Below are 18,615 nucleotides of genomic sequence, written 5' to 3' on the forward strand. Positions count from 1 at the left end.
CCGACTTCCCCGAGTTGAACGCACGGTTGTCCGGTACAGTTCACCCGGGCTAACCGTCCTTGAGTGTAAACGAATGTGCTGCTTTGCTCCACATGCTAATTGATAGTAAGGGTAGCTAGCTAACTGTGCTAACAAACATGTCGGGTGTTAAAATACCACTGCTCATAAATACCGTTACAGCCACCACACACTGTCACGCGTCAGGGTAAGAAACCTAATGTTCGCACTTGCTAACACAGTGTCATGTGCATGTGTTGCTCCACACGTCCATTTGTGTACAGCTGCTCCACATTAGCTCTGGTGATTGTGTTTTTCCTATATCATGGTAGGTCGGTTAGCTAATCTGCTGTAGTATTACCCAATATGTCAACATAGCACGATGTCACGCGTTTGGTTAAATTACATAAACCAGCAACAAACCAGGGCTGTAAAGTCATGCTAACCTCCTACCCACACCTAGCTTCATGGCTAGCAGATAAGTAGCTATGGCAATGAGAGGACATGTGGGCGTTGCTACTATGACAGGCCCTTGGAAAACATAGTACCATAAAATACATAGATATTATTTCTTGTTATTATTATCATTTTTTTTTTATAATGCACTTCATCCATTCACTCAACGTATTGCTCTGGTGAAGAAAACAACAGATTAAATCAACTTAATTATCATGAGAAAACAATTAGGTTCTACTCGATTGACAATTAAGGTAAATAACAAACATCACTAATCACAAAAAGATTAGTACGTGATAAAATAAAGCTATGGCTTGGTGATGTGGCCAAAAAGTTCAATTGTAGCCCTGACCCTGTTCATAGCAGTTGATATTGATAATGATCATTTTATGTCCGATTGTTGATTTATGTCCAATGCACCAAGGCAATTTCCTGTATGTGTAAATATACTTGGCAATTAAAAGAATTCTGATTCTGATAAATGTCATTATTATTTCTTTAGTGCTCTTCTGGTTAGATATAATTCAAGATGTCACGTTTCAATTACGTGTATGAATGTAAAAAGTGGAATTTGATTTCCTGTAGTGTCGCCTGGCCAGCAATCTGACAGCAGTAACCCATCTGCAGTATAATATTGCAACCTATCCAAAAACTGTGTGACTCTGCTGCCATTAAACATTTCCACTGTGTTAACCAATGTCGTGAGCAGACGTGTTTGTGCCATCAGCTTCTGAACAAAATTCTATTTTGCTGGAATCATGCATCTTAACTGAGCCCTTATTTTCAATACAAATGGTTTCCAGGATACACCTGAATACCTTTTCAACCATGTGGCTGACTTTGGTGCATGGTGCGGGTGGTATTGTTCACGTACTATGTTAGACGAATCAGACAAATAATGACTTTCTCTTATTGTAGTTGTGGTGGTGACACGGTATATGATCCAGAGAGAGGTATTTTGTAATGGGTGCAACCGTTAAGAGGGTTCTGTACTAGCTTAAAGCAGCGATGTCCTCTTGTTTTGATTGAGCATCCCCAGGTGGGAAACCATCTGCTTTGTACAATTAAAATATATTTGCACATAACACATGGCCTTACTTCATGTAACCAGTAAACCAGATCACATTATTAAAACTTAATAGTGTCTGTCATCACCTGCTACTTGACTCCATCAACATCTTGCTTCAAAACACTTCCCATATTCTGCAGTTTTACTATTTCCCAGGCCTTGTAGTCAGTATTAACACTCAATGACATTGCTTTTATTTTCTTCCTAGATCATTGTAAGGACCATGATTTCCCACATGTTTCTGCGTTCAAACCCAGTGTTACGGAAAACCCGTCTGGCTGTGTGGAGATCGTGGAGGTCATGGAAATTAAGCCTACACTCTTCTACAGTTGCTGCATCATCTGGTCCTGGTCACATTGACAGATCTGAAGAACTGTCTTCTCCTTCCTCTGAAAAGCCCCCTCACATGCCTGTTATGCTCAAAGAGGTGCTTCATTACTTAGACATTCAACCTGGTCAGGTACGTTTGCAGCTTTGCCTATTTTTGATGGCTTTAGGAAAAGTTGATCTATTCAAATGACATTTATTCAGACCAAATCTGTGTCATGTGAAAGTATTTAAACAAAAATCAATGCTATAATTTTACCTCCTCCTTATTAGCATTATCGACAATACAATGTATTCAATGGTAAAAAAGTTCTTAGAATATGTTTAGACTGGAACATTTCATGTGTGACTGAAATTAATCCTTCACACTGTCCACACTGATATTTGCAAGTGATTAGTTTCTATTTCAGACATTGTGATCTGGCCTGCCTTGGTTGCCCTGGTAATGGCATAGACATGCAAACTCATACTGAGAGATGTTTCGTACGTTCTGTCCATCTAATGTGTGTCAGAACTTATTGAACACCTACCAGTGTCATACATGTCGATACGGCTCGATACTTAGATGATTCTTGCTGTTTTGAGTTTGTACCCTCATGGTTGAATGCACAAATTGTAAGTCGCTTTGGATAAAAGCGTTAGCTTAATGATATGTGTAATAAAAAAATAAAAAAATGCCAATGGTAATAAGTACATTTGAAAATGCTTGTAGTATTATTCCTTTAATTGCAATTTGAAGATAATGTAGTGGAAGTGGAAATAACTACTTTACTGATTGTTGTGTTTACTGAGATGTTAGTTTCTAAGGTAAAAAAAAATCCCTTCACACATTATATCATGGCTTGTTATAAAGGCAAAGAGGAAATTGTACAGGGTGCCTGCATCTTGGCTTTCCCTTAATGTATGTACTATGAGGACAGATGGGCATGAGTCAAAAGCCTTCTGGTGTGGCAAGCAGCATAGGAGGGGAAGTGATGCCCCCCTCCAATATAATGCATAGTCAAGGCAGGTGGGGGCCATGGGTCAACAACTTAGTCAGGAATTGCGCCACTGTAAGTCTGTTGGCAGTACACAGGGTGCTGCGTCGCTCCTGCCTGAACTTTAGCACCTCTAAACTCCTCCGCTGCCCGCCCATTTGCCAACTGTCCCAAGACAGCTTGCCAATCAGATGCTATTAAAAACAGTTTGATAGATCCTTTTTTGTACAGTTCATGCTGTTGCACACAATCAGTTGACATTCTGTGGAAATGTTATCTATTACATTCAGATATTTTAAGTCTTATCTGTTGATTTATTTATTAATGTGATACATATTATTGCAGTTTCACTGATTATTTTATAGCCACAGCAACATTACAAAGATATTAGGGGTTCTTGAACCTTGTCATGTTACACATTCATATGACTAATTGATAATTCTGTAGGGACAGCCGCATGCTCTGTAAGCTGTAGGGACAGCTAAATGCTCTGTCAGTCTTAGTCAGGCAATTAGAAATCTGCAGTCTGACATAACTCTCTGACACAGGCAAGTATGTGGTGGTGAAGTGTTTGTGTCACTGCTGTGAAGAGGAACCCCTTCCCTAATATCAGACAAATGTCCACTATAATCACTGACGGCAGTGATATTAGTAGTATGAATGGCTAAAATAATCATCAATATGTAATTGCTCTTGTCAGCTGAAGCAGAGTACATATGAATGGAGTACTTAAGCGATGATGGGTGTCAGGGCAAATACTGCAGTTAAACTAAAGTGTGTAAATGGAGCCTTTCGGTGTCCTGCTGCCTCCCACACAGGACAGCTGGCTGTAAATGTGTTTGCAGGTAGGCAATTTGAACTGGTAGCCCATAATATATTTTGATACTTTTACAACCAGCCAGATTTTGTACAATGCTTAAAGGTCCAATCCATTTAAATTTATATATGTGGATACAATATTTAATTTGATACAATTTTCTCATTAGTTTATAATCATCTGACACAAAGAATTGTGGTTTTCGTTTTAGAATGGGCCCTTTATATCTAATGGGGGGGGTGCTTCTTCTTCTCTACAGTCCACCATGTTTCTACAGTAGCCCAGAACAGACAAACCAGACACTGTCTCAAGAGAACCTGAAGGCCACCATAGTTTCTTCTATAGCAGTGGTCGCCAACCGTCAATCGCGATCTACCGGTCGATCAAACAGTCTTCACTGTCCATCCCTGAACTATATATGGCGGTCATTGTGCTGCGGATCAGCTGTGTGTCTGTTGTCTGTTTTTCACACGCGCTGTGTGTGCGCTACATTTGGGTGTACTATGCAATTAACCAATCAAGTGCCCTCCCCCAAACCCTTTAAAAGCCAGGTGCACCTGTTTATATAATGCTGTTATAATGCTTTTATGAAACCTCCCCTTAAACTCAGTAATAGTCACTCTCAGTAAGAAGCATGAGGAATCCTTCACGGGCGCAGACTGCTTGAGCAGGGGACCTCCTCTAGAATAGATTAATGAGCCATCAGCTCATAGTCCAGGGGAGAAACCCTGTGCTGCTGTAGAAGTAGAAACAAGCTGCCTACACTTACTTTTCAGTCTCAACACACTCCCCCTTGTGGAATTAATGAGGCCATAAATGTTAAACCTACTTTTGTATCAATCTCAGCCTTTCAACAGTCAAGTTATTTTTTAGCGGGCAAAAGTGGATAGTTATATATGACACCATGTACTTTTTATGTCAGGCAATGTAGAGCGGGATCGCTGACAAGTAAACTGAATAAACTAGAAGATTGAGTGTGTTATGTTGACATTGTTTCATAATTAAGAATTCAAGTTTAGTTTCTGAAATGTGAGCATCCGCCATGGCATTGGGCCAGTCTCATAAATGACCACATACGTAATTCACAGTCGGTATTGTTTTTGGTCTCTTCTGTTTCTTTGTGTGAATATATATTAATATGTAACATGAATATTCAAAGCTTACACGTTTTTCCAATTCAAAGGCAACGGTAAGAACCTAAAGTGTAAATTAAAGTATTGAAAAGTTACAGAACTATTAATGCCAGCTTATGAGAGAGAGAGAGCAGGTGGCCATGAGTGTTGAGTTTGCACATCATAAATAGCATGAACCAGGTTTGACTCATGATGACAATAGAAATGTAACACAAAAAATACAGCAGAACAGACGAACCACAAATCAAAGGTGTTGTATCTTGTTAAGGCCCTGAACCACAGCAGTGGACGAGTGCTGCATTTTTGACTTGTCCTGTTATTTGGGTTATTTGGCCGCCTGCAATCCGGACACTTGAAGAGGCACTCGGTGCTATGGATAGATGACCACAGAACCCTCCACCAGCTGCTACTTCTTGATGTCTTATTTCTCTTTTTGCATTTTTAGATGCAAGATGGAACATAGAGTAGGAAAGGTGGTGTGCAGCAGTCTGACATGAAGGACTTGAGCAGTTACCATCTGTTTTATCTCTCATTTTACATTGAATGTGGGTTTTTTTAATATAGCGTATTGAACAGATAAAGACTTTATCAAAAAGTTTTTAAACAGTAAGATATTTTACAAATCTGAGGTAAATAAATTACGAGTTGTATCTCCTCACTGTGGTAATATTGAGATAAATATCACACCTTTGTTATATCGCTATTTGTTATGGTTATATTTGAATAATTCCAATTTCAATTGTTTTACTGCCCAGGTCTAGTACATTTTGGACCAGTGAGTGTAAAGTATTTTTGTCTGAGACAATTTAGAAGCATAATATAAAATTGGTTACACATCTATTGTTAAAGCAGACATCAGTTTTCTTCATCATCAAGTGGGCTGCTGCATTTTAAATGTACCCAGTTTCAGATAAAAGATCCTTATTGTGTGACTTTGTCTGAGTTACCTTACATTCCCAGCATCAGCCAGGTGAAGCGCTGCTGTGAGTACAAGCAAAGGTGTAATATGATCGTGTCTCTTCAAATTAGTTAAAAGCCTTGCAGTTGCTGTATGGCACATGCAGCATAGGACTAGAAATGGTTGTAGGAGTAGATGGGAATTCGAGGGAGTCACAAAAGCTGCATCCTGAAGATGTTATTTTTGCATCCTTTGTAAAGAATCAGCATTGTTGAGACAGACAAGTTATAAATTACGTATGGTTGTGTTATATATTTATAGTTTTTTAAGTGAACATTCTAATTTTTAATATGTCAGGAATTATTTTACTTATTTTTATTAACTATGTCTAGTAGTAATCTTCTTTTTTTTCTAAAATAAGATTATTTTATTTAAGAAAGTTATATAAGCTTTAAAACAATGTTTTGTCTATGTTGATCTTACAATACATGTAGAAGTTGTTGTATAGCTCAGATACAGAATATAAACACTGTACGTATTATCCTGTACAAGCATCATAGTGTTTTCTCTGTGCTAAATTTGCCCCAACAACTTCTCCTGGGTCATGCCAAAGTTTTTCTTTTTTTTTTCTTTACACTCCTTTTTTGGGAGCACTGAGTAGTGAAAGAGGAGGCTGGTAAATAATTGATCCTTGTAATTAAACACTCCAGCCAGGGATGCTGGGGCTGATTGACGGCCAGATATTAGGCCCTTGTCTCATAAGGTTGCAAGTTTAGTCTGAGGTTATCAGTGGCCAGAAGAGTCTTTCTCCCCCTCCCTGCCTCATTACTTTCATGAGTAGAACATTTCATAGTGGAGCGGTGGGTGGGGTGTGGTGTGAAGACAGTCTGGGACTTCATTAGCCAAATGGGGTGCCTCGCACTACAGAGCGCCAAATCATTCAGCCTTGCTGAGCAGCAACCCCTCTGCTGGTGCTTCACCACACTGTCCCGTAGAGTTGTTTTAGCCCTTTCATCTTACACATTCTCCAGCCTCAGGTTCACTTAAGCAACAACTTAAACAAACATAGCAAGCTTTCCTGTGCCTACCTGAGCAGGTGCCAACCCGCCAACCTACATCAACTCACCATTCAGTTTAATTGCATTGCCGACAAAGCTGTATCTCACACGTCACAGCTCAGTGTATGGTTCAGTAAAGTTTCTGTGCACCTCTAAAAGTAAATCATTTCTCAAATGTTGCACTTTATTGATGTTTGATTGAATTTGCCACCACACTATTGACTGTGAGTGTGAGAGAGCGAGACAAAGGGCGAGAGAGAGTGAGACAGCAAAGGAGATAGAGAGAGCTCCCTTTACAACTGATGCATCTACATATCAACAAGTAACAGTTCATGCTATCGTGAAGGGGGGTAGAATGTGCTGGTAGTTACAGCTATTACTGAAAGTTGCAGTTTCAGCAACATTATGCAACTTTTTTACTTAAAATACCAGCTTCATTATCGTTTTGATTATACACTTACCTGAAATACTGAGAATTGACCTCTTAATTTCTTACTTCATGCCCCAAACACCTGTTCTTGCTCTTCATACCTTTGGTGAGGAGGTAAGATATTGCATTAGATGTCCCTAACTTAATAATAGTCAGGTGCTTAAACTGCCAGAATGAGGTACAGCAAGTTTAAGTGTTAAGCCAAACTGAAGATTTGTCAAAAAGACTTTAAAGTGTGGCACCTGTTTGCTCATCTTGTACCACAGGCGCCAAGCATATGGCATGAGTCACCGAGCAGTGTTTACAGGCTTGGTTTCGGCCCTTTGCTGCAAAAAGACTTTCTTAAAATCAGTGTTCATCTCCAATATTCAGTGAGGGAACTTTTAAAATACCACAGTTTGCAAAAGCAGTGTGGCGTATTTGTTATGGCAACAGATCTTCAGGTTCATGTAGCCTGGGATCATGAGGAAAATGTGCTGTTCAGAGCCAGTCAGTCTGTTTGGTGAAGCGATTGATAGACTGTTTCTTTGTGACCTGAAAGCCGCTTAATTGCTCAGACTCAGAACCCAATAAATTACCACATGTGGCTGCTGAGACGGCCGCAGAATTACATAATGTCGCTTAAATAGCAATCATTGAAGTCATATATCACTATGCTCACAGGCGTCCAATGTTGCCAAACTTGGTAAAAATAAAGTGGAACGGCTCCTTGATCCTCAATTGATACTATTACAGGAGGCCTCATTGCAATATTTACATCTGATCCTGGTGTGAGTGTGGGTATGCTAATCAGATACATGCCCTGTGGACAGCTAGATTGAGATGACTCATTCCTGCAACACATTATCTGGGTGGTCTTTCTTTTGAATATGTTCAGAATAACAAAACATCTATCACTTAATCCAATTTTTACTCATTAGTGTTAAGGAATCATTTTAATATTTGTATTCATATATATATATATATATATATATATATATATATATATATATTCCATTATTTGACTATGACAATGAGCAGAAAAGGTGATTTATCATGCTTAGATATGTTGGTGTCCTCAGCATTAACTGGGGCATTTGTGTACTTTGAAGTGATAAAGGATTAGTCATAGACAGGCTTTCTATCTTGCATGGAATTTAGTTTTACAGTGATCTCATTTTGCTTTATCACTATTTATTGTAAGAGCCTAGCCACACTTATCTGTGTTAGAACAGACTGTCTTATTGTTAACACAGCCTGCATACAGTTGGCTTCTGTGCAGTGCCATAAGTCGTAGCACATACCAACAAATCAGGATCAAAGAGCACTGGGTTCACACCAGTAACAAATGGCATTATTCTACTTTTACCTGATTGACGAGAAGCTGTGGATGTTGATTGTTGTTTTTTTTGTAATCATAGGCCAATTGAAACTGAAGTTCTTGTTCTTAACAGGTGCAATGGATCCTCTGACTGATCTTCCTCAGCTAATGTACCTGCACCTAATTTACTTTTGCTGTTGTAACTGCTGTTGCACCTTTGCTAATAAAAGCAGGTTGCACTGACCTTATGTGGATAGCCAACATTATTTATATTCTCAGCAGCAACCAGAAGAAGTTCTGTTGCTCTCAGCTGGGGTGCCCCCACTCCTCTCCTACTCTGTTTCCAGATTAATTTGGCAGGGAAGAGCATGTCCGCTCGACACTCCATGGCACTGCTGACCTTAACAAATAACAGAAGTTGTCTTGCTTCCCTCTCATTGTTCCTGCACTGTCTATACCGCCAGGTTGACCGATCATATTAAACCCGCAATTTAAAATTAAATTTCCAAAATAAGGGCACTTTAATGCTTCAGTGGCCAGATGTGCTTGAATAACATTCATAATTGAGGAAGTGGGGAGAGGACTGCTTTGTGTGTTTACTGATTAATGGCTGCTTTCTGCTACCTTGCTGGTTTTGAAGAGTTGCACATGTTTTTGTATTTCTGCCCACATAGGTTTCGTTTAGGATTTACAGCACAATTGTATTTTCACTCACAGATCTGTGTTCAATTTTGTGCCAAATGGATCATAATCCATGGTCCGCTCTACTTCTAACCTGTAATTATTACCACCTTTACAAATTATAGTCTGTTCTAGCACCTTAAGCTTAGGGCTGGACAAGGTGACCAAAGAAATATTTGAAAACCATTGAATGTTGATACTGTGATAGCATGGTTGCAGATCTCTGATTTCCCACTTTTCAAATGATGTACCTTCCTGTTGAAGAGTCATTAACAGTCCAAGGGTTATTTGTTACCCACAAAAATAACAAGAGGAGCAGACGAGACGCACCTATGCAGGTTTTAATCAATATATTTTCTTAGACCACAAGACATTTGTGATCGTTACACCAACCACAGCTTCCACTTTGCCTGTAAGTGAAATCATTTGCTATAAATTGGTTACGGTAATAATTCTTCCTCACAAATCGGAAACTGCTAACGTGATCATGATGTCAGAATGGATAATGAAGTGAAACTAAAGGGCAATTCTGACTGATAGTTTATGGCCATCTGTTGACGCTGAGGCAGTCAGTAAGCAAATTATAAAACAATTCTAGATGTTGTGGTTTACAGAAAACACTTGTGCTCTATTTCTGTAGCTCTCTGCCTCCTCTTTAACAGGTACTGTAAATCCAAAACATTGGTTGACTGATGATTGTGCCCGTCATGTAAAGGCTAACGGCAACTCTATTAAAAATCAGCACATAACGCTGCGCTACAAAGCCTCCCTCTGAGCCTCCCCCTCCCCCAAGACCTCTCCAATGCCCCCACCCCATTCCCCAGTTCCTTTCATTGCATATTGTGTTGTCAACCCAGTCTTCAAACTACTGGAAGCATCTTCATAAATGCCTTGAGATGTCTTATCCCTATTACCATGCCTTCCACCACAAGGCCTTCATTTAGCTTGACTCCTTTTTGCACTCCTTAATGGACTTGGCCCTGTTCTTCTTTTGTCTTCCTTTAGTACCATGAAATTCACCTTCAGGAGAGAAAACCATCCTTTCTGTTGCTTCTTTACATTCTGTGAATATAGTTAGATGATTCCACCCCCTCTTTTCAGTTTCACGTCCGTTTCCTCTTTGGCTTTATATAGTTTGTATTGTTTCCTTGGTGCACTGTATTGACAGTAATGTCACACTTAAGAGAAATCTTTCAGAGCAGGCACCAATGAAGCACGTAATCATTTTGAGTATATCCACTGCATCATATTTGACCTTATTTCGTATTTCCTGTTAAAACAAAGAAATAGCCTTTTGACATTTCTCTTTTTACTTTCAACTATATGTTAACAACCACAATATATGCAGAAATAACAGTAATATTATTCTTGAACTACATAATATTGTTGTACGTCATTTTAATTCTAAGCGTTGCTTCTCAACATGTTGTGTCTATTGATGCTCGGAGTGCATACCGTTTACATTTGAAATAAGTCAAGGTACAAATCAGTAAATGCTTATTCAGGGAGCAAATGTGAAAGTCTTAGCTTTTCGCAACAACTTACAGTCTTTGATGCTAGGAAATGGGACTGTATACCAATTTGTACACCCTGACATTTGCAAGACATTTTATAAAAGCCCTGGGGGGAATAGTTAGGTAAATTGTCCGGTGCAAAATTGCGGGAAACTTTCTGGACTTCAGCGCATGTCTGATAGTAGCGTTTTGGTACATATCATATACTGACCGTGATTGTTGTCCTAAAGCCAAGACTGCTTTCCTGCACCTTCTTTTGTATTCTTCCAGGTTGGGCGGCATCAAGGGAAATTTATTTGTGATTCACGCAGCGTAAGGGTCATCTTGAAGATCCCCTCCAGAAATAAAATACTCTGCTTGGAGTAATGATTTGTATCTGATTAATCCACAGAAAGTACAATTACTTTAGTAACATTCCTAATCGCACAGCTGCCTCTTCTAAGTCCTAAATTTCGCATTTTGTAATTGTTAAAAAAAATGTTGCTTCTATAATGTCACTGCTGAAAACAAGATGTCTTTGACTTCACTGAAATGTGAATATTCAGTCTATGTGCAGAAGACAGGTTTGTTTCCACCTCACACTTGTAGGCTGACTGCTGAACTGTGATTGGCTTCCATACCAGTAGCAATGCCATAAAAGTGTATGTGTGTCTGCATGTGTTGAACTCAGATTCAAGGTGAGCACAGAGAAAACATTTTTCCTTCAGCAGATGAATGTGAAAACAACCTTCTTGTGCACATGCATCATTCTGCACAGTGAAGGTCGCAAACCCAAACAAAAGCAAAACACAATGTTTGGTGGAATACAACAATATTGCAACAATTTTTTTGTCAATGCTCTAGAGCCATATAACTCTCAAAGTGAAAGAATAATGATATTGCTGTTTGTTAATAGTCAAATAATATTAACAAAATGAATTCCTTCTGCACCATTTCACTTCTGGCAATTGAGTTGAATGGACCAATCAAAAATAGTGAGGATTTCACTCACAGCAACCCCCCTCCCAACCCCAAACTAACCTGTTTGACTGTGGGAAACATAAATTCAATTATCACGAATGGCTGCCTCGCACAGTTACATAGCACAGAGGTGAGGCTGAAGTCTTTGCTGATTTTAAGAATCAGCATCCTGGAGCCACTTTGCTGAGTTTCCCCGAAAATCTCCTTTACAGATAAGGTAGTTGTAATTTTCAGAAATTTTAAGACATTAAATCCTGCTCCAGTAACATTTTGAAAATGTATCCTAGTCTAACTGTGTTTAAGCAGACTGAAGAATGAAAAGGTGATACATGTGTAATCTGTTTATGTTCAGGATATCTTAGTACTAACTGTAAATAGATTTTTAGCAGCTACTGGACATTTGCTGGAAACCTCCTGCAGATTTGACTCATGATATAGTACTCTATAGTACTATAGTACTCACTATAATTTGCTTTTTTATGGTCTGCGTTCAGTTTAATGTGAAATTGAATGTTTCCTGCAAAGAAAATGTAGCTCAGTAAATCTTCAACCTGCAAGACAAAAACAGGCAGTTTGGGGGGGGGTGGAGGAGAGTGATGACTCATCCTCACAGTAGAGGTCCCTCCCTTTCCATTTCTTTCAGTGTCCATTCAGTTTTTCCACAGCTGTCACTCATTGCCTCCAAATCAGATCCCCACAATGCTTTCCTCTGCCCTATAAATCAGTTTATTTGCAAAGATTTAGAGCATGCAGGGTAAATAAAATTGCCGCTCTTGTCACTTTGACACACAGATTGTGATTGGGTTTAATAATGTGATTACCTTGCAGTGCAAGTGATAATCTTCCATGATGTTCCAGTCATATACAGGCCCCGAATTTAAACAAAACACACATGATCGATGAATATATGTTTCAGAATCAACTTTAAAGTGACTGCTTGAACCAAATTGTGCCATGCTTTAATTTGACAGAAAGAAGTCAAATACTAACAGTCAAATAACAGTTCTCTGAGCAGGTAAATTAATTCATCATTTGTAAATGAAATTACTTTTAGATTACTTTCTCAGAACGCAAGCAGCAGAAGGAATGTGGTAATGAGACTAATCGTTGCCTTGGATTGCCCACGTACAGTAAATATTGAGTTATTGGCTCATAGTTTCAGAGAAGATGCAAGTGCCTGCTATCCCTGCTTCTCCAGGGATCTCCTCGGCACCACTGTGGTGTAAGATCCAGTCTCAGGACTCCTTGAAGTGGGCGGATGCTTGACATGGGCTTTATGAGCTTTATGAAGAGGAGGAGAGGGACCCGGGTTTTCCTCTTTGCAGTCAGATTTTTTTTGAAAAATGTAACTGTAGAAAAAAGGCCTGGCTGGTATGAATTGTATGAACGTGGTGATAAGAAAAAAATGTGAACATAAAGGAGAGGAAGGAAGGGATCATACTGGGGAAGATGTTTGAGAGGCACTGAGGTTTTTATGGCCCTGGTAAAATCTAGGCAGAACTTTAGAGCAGCAGTATATCATCATGTCATCCTCCATGCTCCAGGATGAGTAAACTAGTGAGTCATTCCTTCTCCTACCGTGGCATCCTACCTCAATGACTGTGACCTTAAATGGTGATACAGTTTTTATGTCTTGAGATTTGTAACTGATTGTGCTTATTTAATAACTTCAAGATATGATTTTAAATGTATTAATTCAAAACAGCTTGATGCATCCAACTTCCGTTAATGACTCTTTGACAGACTCTTTGTAGGAAACTGGCCCCGATTGATTAGTTTCACTTTCACTAAAAAAAAATGTTTAAGTGAAAATGTATGAGGAAGAAAGAACTATAGGCGAAACACTTTTGAAAATGTATACATTATTTTTGTACAGCGCCACCTTGAGGTCAATCAGTGTATTTTTAATACTTGCGTAGTTAGCTGAATTTGCCACCATCCCCTTGATTTCCCTGTTTAAATTTTTGCTGCATGAACAGTTTTGCTGAGAAGACAGACAGACAGAGAGACAGACAGAGAGACAGACTGAAGCTGCTGGATCCGAAAACAAGTCAATAAAACAGAATAAAATTAACTCATGGTATAAAAATAAACAGCCTAAGGTTGTGACACTACTTCTAATTAAAAGCCACTTTAAAAAGGCTACGTCTTCTGGTTCCTTTTAAAAATACTAATTAAACCACTGTAATATCCAGAGGCAGCGTGTTACCTAGTTTAAAGGCATTAAAATAGGTACACCTTCTTCTGTACTTGTATGGGACGCATACAGAAAAACAACAAAGTGTGTGGAAGACCTTAATTATCCAAGATCCATTCCTAAACTTTGTCCAACGTTCGTGGACGATTGTAATTAAACTGAAATCTTAGAAGAGCGTCATATTTTTTTTCTTCCTTAGGGCTGACTCAGTCTGTGATATGCTTGATATCCAGATGGAAGCTTTTTGAAAATGATGTTATTGTAAATCAGCAAAAAGTTTATATTAAATCCTTATCCCCAGACATGTACAACGGAAGGTAAGAAACGGGTCTGTAAATAATGTCTTGACTGATCATAGATTGGATTGGAGGCGAGGTTTTACCATTGAAAACTGTGGGAAAGAGGCAGTTTGTTAGGAATGGGGTCTTCTCGGATATTTCTCAAATATCCAAGAAGTCGAACTTCCATCAGAACCCCAGTTCGACTTTTCTTTCCTGCAACACAACCTTTATCCTGTCTGTGTGTTAGAGGTGTCATAAGGTAGGAAATATCAGACGTAGTGGAGGTGTCTCCTCACCTTATTTTATTATTGTATATTTTCATAATACTTTATTTTAATGTATATTTTATTTTAATAACTTAGTGTGATGTCTGTTTGACCTCGACATACAGATGTTGGCTGTTGCATTGTGTGTCTCTGCAGCACTTTACCTGATAACCAAGTATTTGACATCCCAGAGATGCAGATGAAACAATATTTTATTGAGGAAATTACCATATAGAGACTCATCCATGCATGTGTTTCATAACAGCCCGGATTGTGTCTGAAATTGGCTATATATGGTGTGGGGACACACCGTGACAAACAGACTAGACAGCTTCCTGAAATTGTTTAGATAGTTGTCCAGTATGTCTTCTGCCTTGTGCTACACTGAGAACTCCGCACATCTTTGGACCAGTAGGCAAAAGTTCTCTCCTGCAGCCAATCCAAAAAAAAGATGTCTCTAGAAAAATGACCAAAGAATGCTGGTCCCTTCGTGTTTGTGACTATGTCAACAGTTTTGCCAACAAAGGAAGGAAGAAAGCTAAGAAACAACAATATTTAGCGGCTGCATATATTATAATCAAAGTTATGTGCATAACAAACTTAAGTACTGGCCAATACTCAGGGATACCTTTTTAAGGTTCCAGTGACTGACATTAAAAGTCGCCCTTTCCCATTCCTACAGCATATACATTGTGTCTCTATTCAAGGTTCAAGGTTTCTTCATCGGTACCCGAAAGTAAATTTGATACACAGACAAGGTCCAAAGGTCCAGAAGGAAATAAATAATGTTCAGACATCCCTTTGGGTTTGGTGTTTTCTCAGGAGGGTGCATCATCAAACCAAAATTTTGCGGAACTCAGAAACGTGTGATTTATATGTAGTAGCTATGTAGGATCACATCCTCAGACTGAGACTTTGTTTTATCCTCAGTAAAGTAAACTGTTGTCAGCTTTTGTTACACCTGTGTTTATTGGTGTGGTAACAGTTCTAGAAAAACAAACTCTGTTTACCACTTGTTTAGAATATATCAATATTGCAGGTAACAGAAGTGAGTGATAATAGGCCCAAATGTTGTGTGTTTCACAGGGAAATGGCACAGACAACTAGCCTTTGTGATTTAGGTGCTGGAAGGAACCTCTCTAATGGAATCAAATTTACATTTTTACATTATTCGATAATACTTGTAGGTGGACTTAAGTGAGGCTTCAATAACATTTAGTTAGTTAGTAAGTTCCCCTCGACCTCTTTCTAGAAGAAGCAGATAATTCATTAAGGACCTTGAGGAGAATCCATGTTTAGAGTCCTGGATGCAACAAGTGTGACCTATCCTTTATGTATTACAGATTAACGTAGCAATGGTTCATGACTATATTAAAAAAGATGATTTAACAAATAATGCTTTCTTCATGTCCGCTACATAAGAAATTACACATGACATCTCTTTTAACTGTTCCATAAAACTTTTAACTACCTCTTATTTACTTCACACCACTTTTATCATAAAGCAATCAATATGATAACAATTCACCCAAGTAGAACTTAATCCAACTACATTTTATTGCAGTAATGTAAGATTCACTGTTATAGAACCCATCGTCTTTTACACCACTCCACAGGTGTGTTTACATCAAATGTTGAAACATGTTACAAAATCAACATGTCCTGTTCTCATAACTAAGCCCCCCCCCCCCTTCCCTTCCAAGGAGGGACATTTTGAACTGCTGATGACACTCATGTGGAGACTCTACAAGTAAATAACATCACTGAAAAATGTAGGTTTGGAAATGGCCTAGATCAGACATACTTCAGATGGGTGTTGTTAGAGGCGTACGAGCAAATGCTCCTGTTACGCGTGCAGACGTGTCTTGTCCTACCTAACTCAAATACCTCCTCAGGTGCCTTTATTTAAACTCGTGCCAACACACTGCAAATAGCACTGAATAGATGAGGGAATGAAAGTATTTGTTGTAACTCTGCAGCATTCCTTTGACAAAAGAGAGATTAGCTTAACATACAGAGAGGCATTTGAAAGGAGCCCTCTGGCAAAGAGTTTTGTCAACATTTTAGTGCTCCTGTATCACTTGTTCACTGACTTCCCTTTCGCTCTCAGACCCAGGCTGTATGTTAAGTACACGTTAGGTTTGGGCCACACGCACCTCAGACATCACTGGTCACCATCAACATAATCTCTTGACAGAGTAATTGCAGGAAGCTTTCATGCCTTTTGAGTTGTCTGCGCTCACTGACCATCTGTTTTGTGCACCCCCACTTTCAGCCTTTATTTGCACGAACACTGAACACACCTATTACCTTTGTTTAAATGAGTAAAGAGAGGAAAAAGTTATTTGCATCCTTTTTAATGTAAGTTAAAAAAAAATGAGTGGAGACTTAATAAGGGGGTTCAGGTATGAGGTATGGGCAAATATATTCCATGTTAATCTTTGCATAATTGGTAAATTGGTGCTATATCAAGTGCAAGATTTCTATCCATGGTCCACAAAGGCTCAACAGCCAAGTTAGTCAACACATAACCTCTCTCTGCAGTCGACACAACCATCATCGAGCACAACCTGCTCCTTCATCTATTCGTACCAGACTCTCATGCTGCAAACCTGACAAATTCTTGCACGTTTGTGTCTTGCCATGAACTTTGTGTGACAGAGAAAGAAATGCAAACCGGTTACCTCCACTCTTGCCATGGCAACGGACGCGACAAGAAAAGCGATCCTGTACCTGTGTATCTGTCTCCCTAATGGTCTGTGTGTTAGTGTAACAAGATCTGTAAAAACTCCCCTCAATGACATTTTAGATCCCCCACTGTAACTGACCTGGGCTGGGGAGTCACAAGTAGGATTTAGGTGAGTACTCAGGCTTCTCTCAGGTTCCTCTTCCCCTTTTCCTAATGAATTCAACCATAAGAAGACTTGAGTTGAGGCCCCTTCTTTCCATATGGTCAGGATATTATTTACGGTTGTAGGAGCCGTATGTTTGCAAAATCTCAAAGCCAAAGTGAGACTTTTCCTATCAAACATGTTTTTGAAACTCTCAGTCGATGCTCTTCCTCATTTTTCGATGCAACTTATCAAGTGAGATACAGTGTTTACCTTTTCCTTTTGGGTAGAGAAGTTCTCATTAACAATGCTGTTGGGTGGCTGCTGAAGTGTCCTGCATTATAGCACCTTGCAGCTTCCCTGTTGGACTGCACCACTTGGACCACTCCTAACTCTCCTATTCCCTCTGCTGGGAAAGGCAGATATTACACACCCTAAACAGAGTAACACAACACGGGACTACAGTAATTACTTTTATTTTAAGCACCGACTCTGCATTTGGAGACTGCGAGGACCCACGTTGAGTGCTGGCTTCATTCCAGTCTGGTGCTTTCTCTGGTCTGGCCCAGTCTAGGTGAGAGCCTCGCTGACACCCCGCTGTATGAAATATCAATGTGAATGACTCACTCCCAAGTTCGGTGTCAATCATCATCACAAATGCCAAGCCCATTATCACAAAATCTTTTCAAGAAGTTGTTTTGCCCAACTGGTGGTAGAAGTAGCCGGCTCGCTGAAAAAAGAGGGGAGATTTTCACAGCAGCATTCAGGGCTTTTGAAGAAGCTTGTTTTCCCTCAGGGCGAGGAACTAGATTTTCAATTTACCTTATAAATGACCTTGTAGACATGCAGTTCTCAATTTTGTGTTGCATGCACTTAATTATTATTTTTTTGCTTAGTTTACTTGGTGTGTGTGTGTGTGTGTTTGATACTATAACACCTCCCAAAGATGAAGAGTGTCAATTGCTCATTGAAGCAAATGTGAATAAATATAGTATTTAGGTTTCCAAACAACCGCCTCTAACACTGGTGGGAATCTGCTGTCAGTCTGGAATAAATAGGCTTTACCTTTGTTCTTTTGGCCACAGCTTCCTCAGGATGTGACAAAAGATTGTTGTGACAAGTGCAACACTCTCCAGTAGAGGACCAGTTTGTCTCCTGGTTGCTTGTGTCGACTGTTTCGATAAAAGCCAGCCTACTTTGCTGTTTGTGTTTCTGTTTTCCTTTTCCCTTTTTGTATTGAATAGCACAACAGGCAAGTTCATTATGCGTGTGACTCATCCCACTAGCCCACACCCCCTCCCCATCTGCTGCTGTGCGCTGGAAAGGAGAGGGAACCGCCATTGATCACTTCTTCCCTCACACATGCACGCACACACCCCACCTTCAACGTCACTATCGATCGACAGGTTTAATGTTTTTGTGG

General features: G+C 39.4%; 1 protein-coding gene across 4 annotated transcripts in view; it reads left to right on the forward strand.

The window, feature by feature from the left end:
• The window catches only part of mettl15 (methyltransferase 15, mitochondrial 12S rRNA N4-cytidine), a 56,675-nt gene that overhangs the window by 191 nt on the left and 37,869 nt on the right, over nt 1-18,615 (forward strand). For 3 of the 4 annotated variants that reach the window (XM_062383029.1, XM_062383105.1, XM_062382867.1), the window contains exon 2: nt 1,731-1,982. In XM_062383029.1, coding sequence (XP_062239013.1) covers nt 1,731-1,982 — 252 coding nt within the window. Of the gene's footprint in view, nt 206-1,730; nt 1,983-18,615 lie in introns of all 4 variants that reach the window. The other variant, XM_062382954.1, reaches the window with a different exon arrangement.

The sequence above is a fragment of the Platichthys flesus genome, chromosome 1 (assembly GCF_949316205.1).
Source record: "Platichthys flesus chromosome 1, fPlaFle2.1, whole genome shotgun sequence".
Taxonomy (NCBI): domain Eukaryota; kingdom Metazoa; phylum Chordata; class Actinopteri; order Pleuronectiformes; family Pleuronectidae; genus Platichthys; species Platichthys flesus.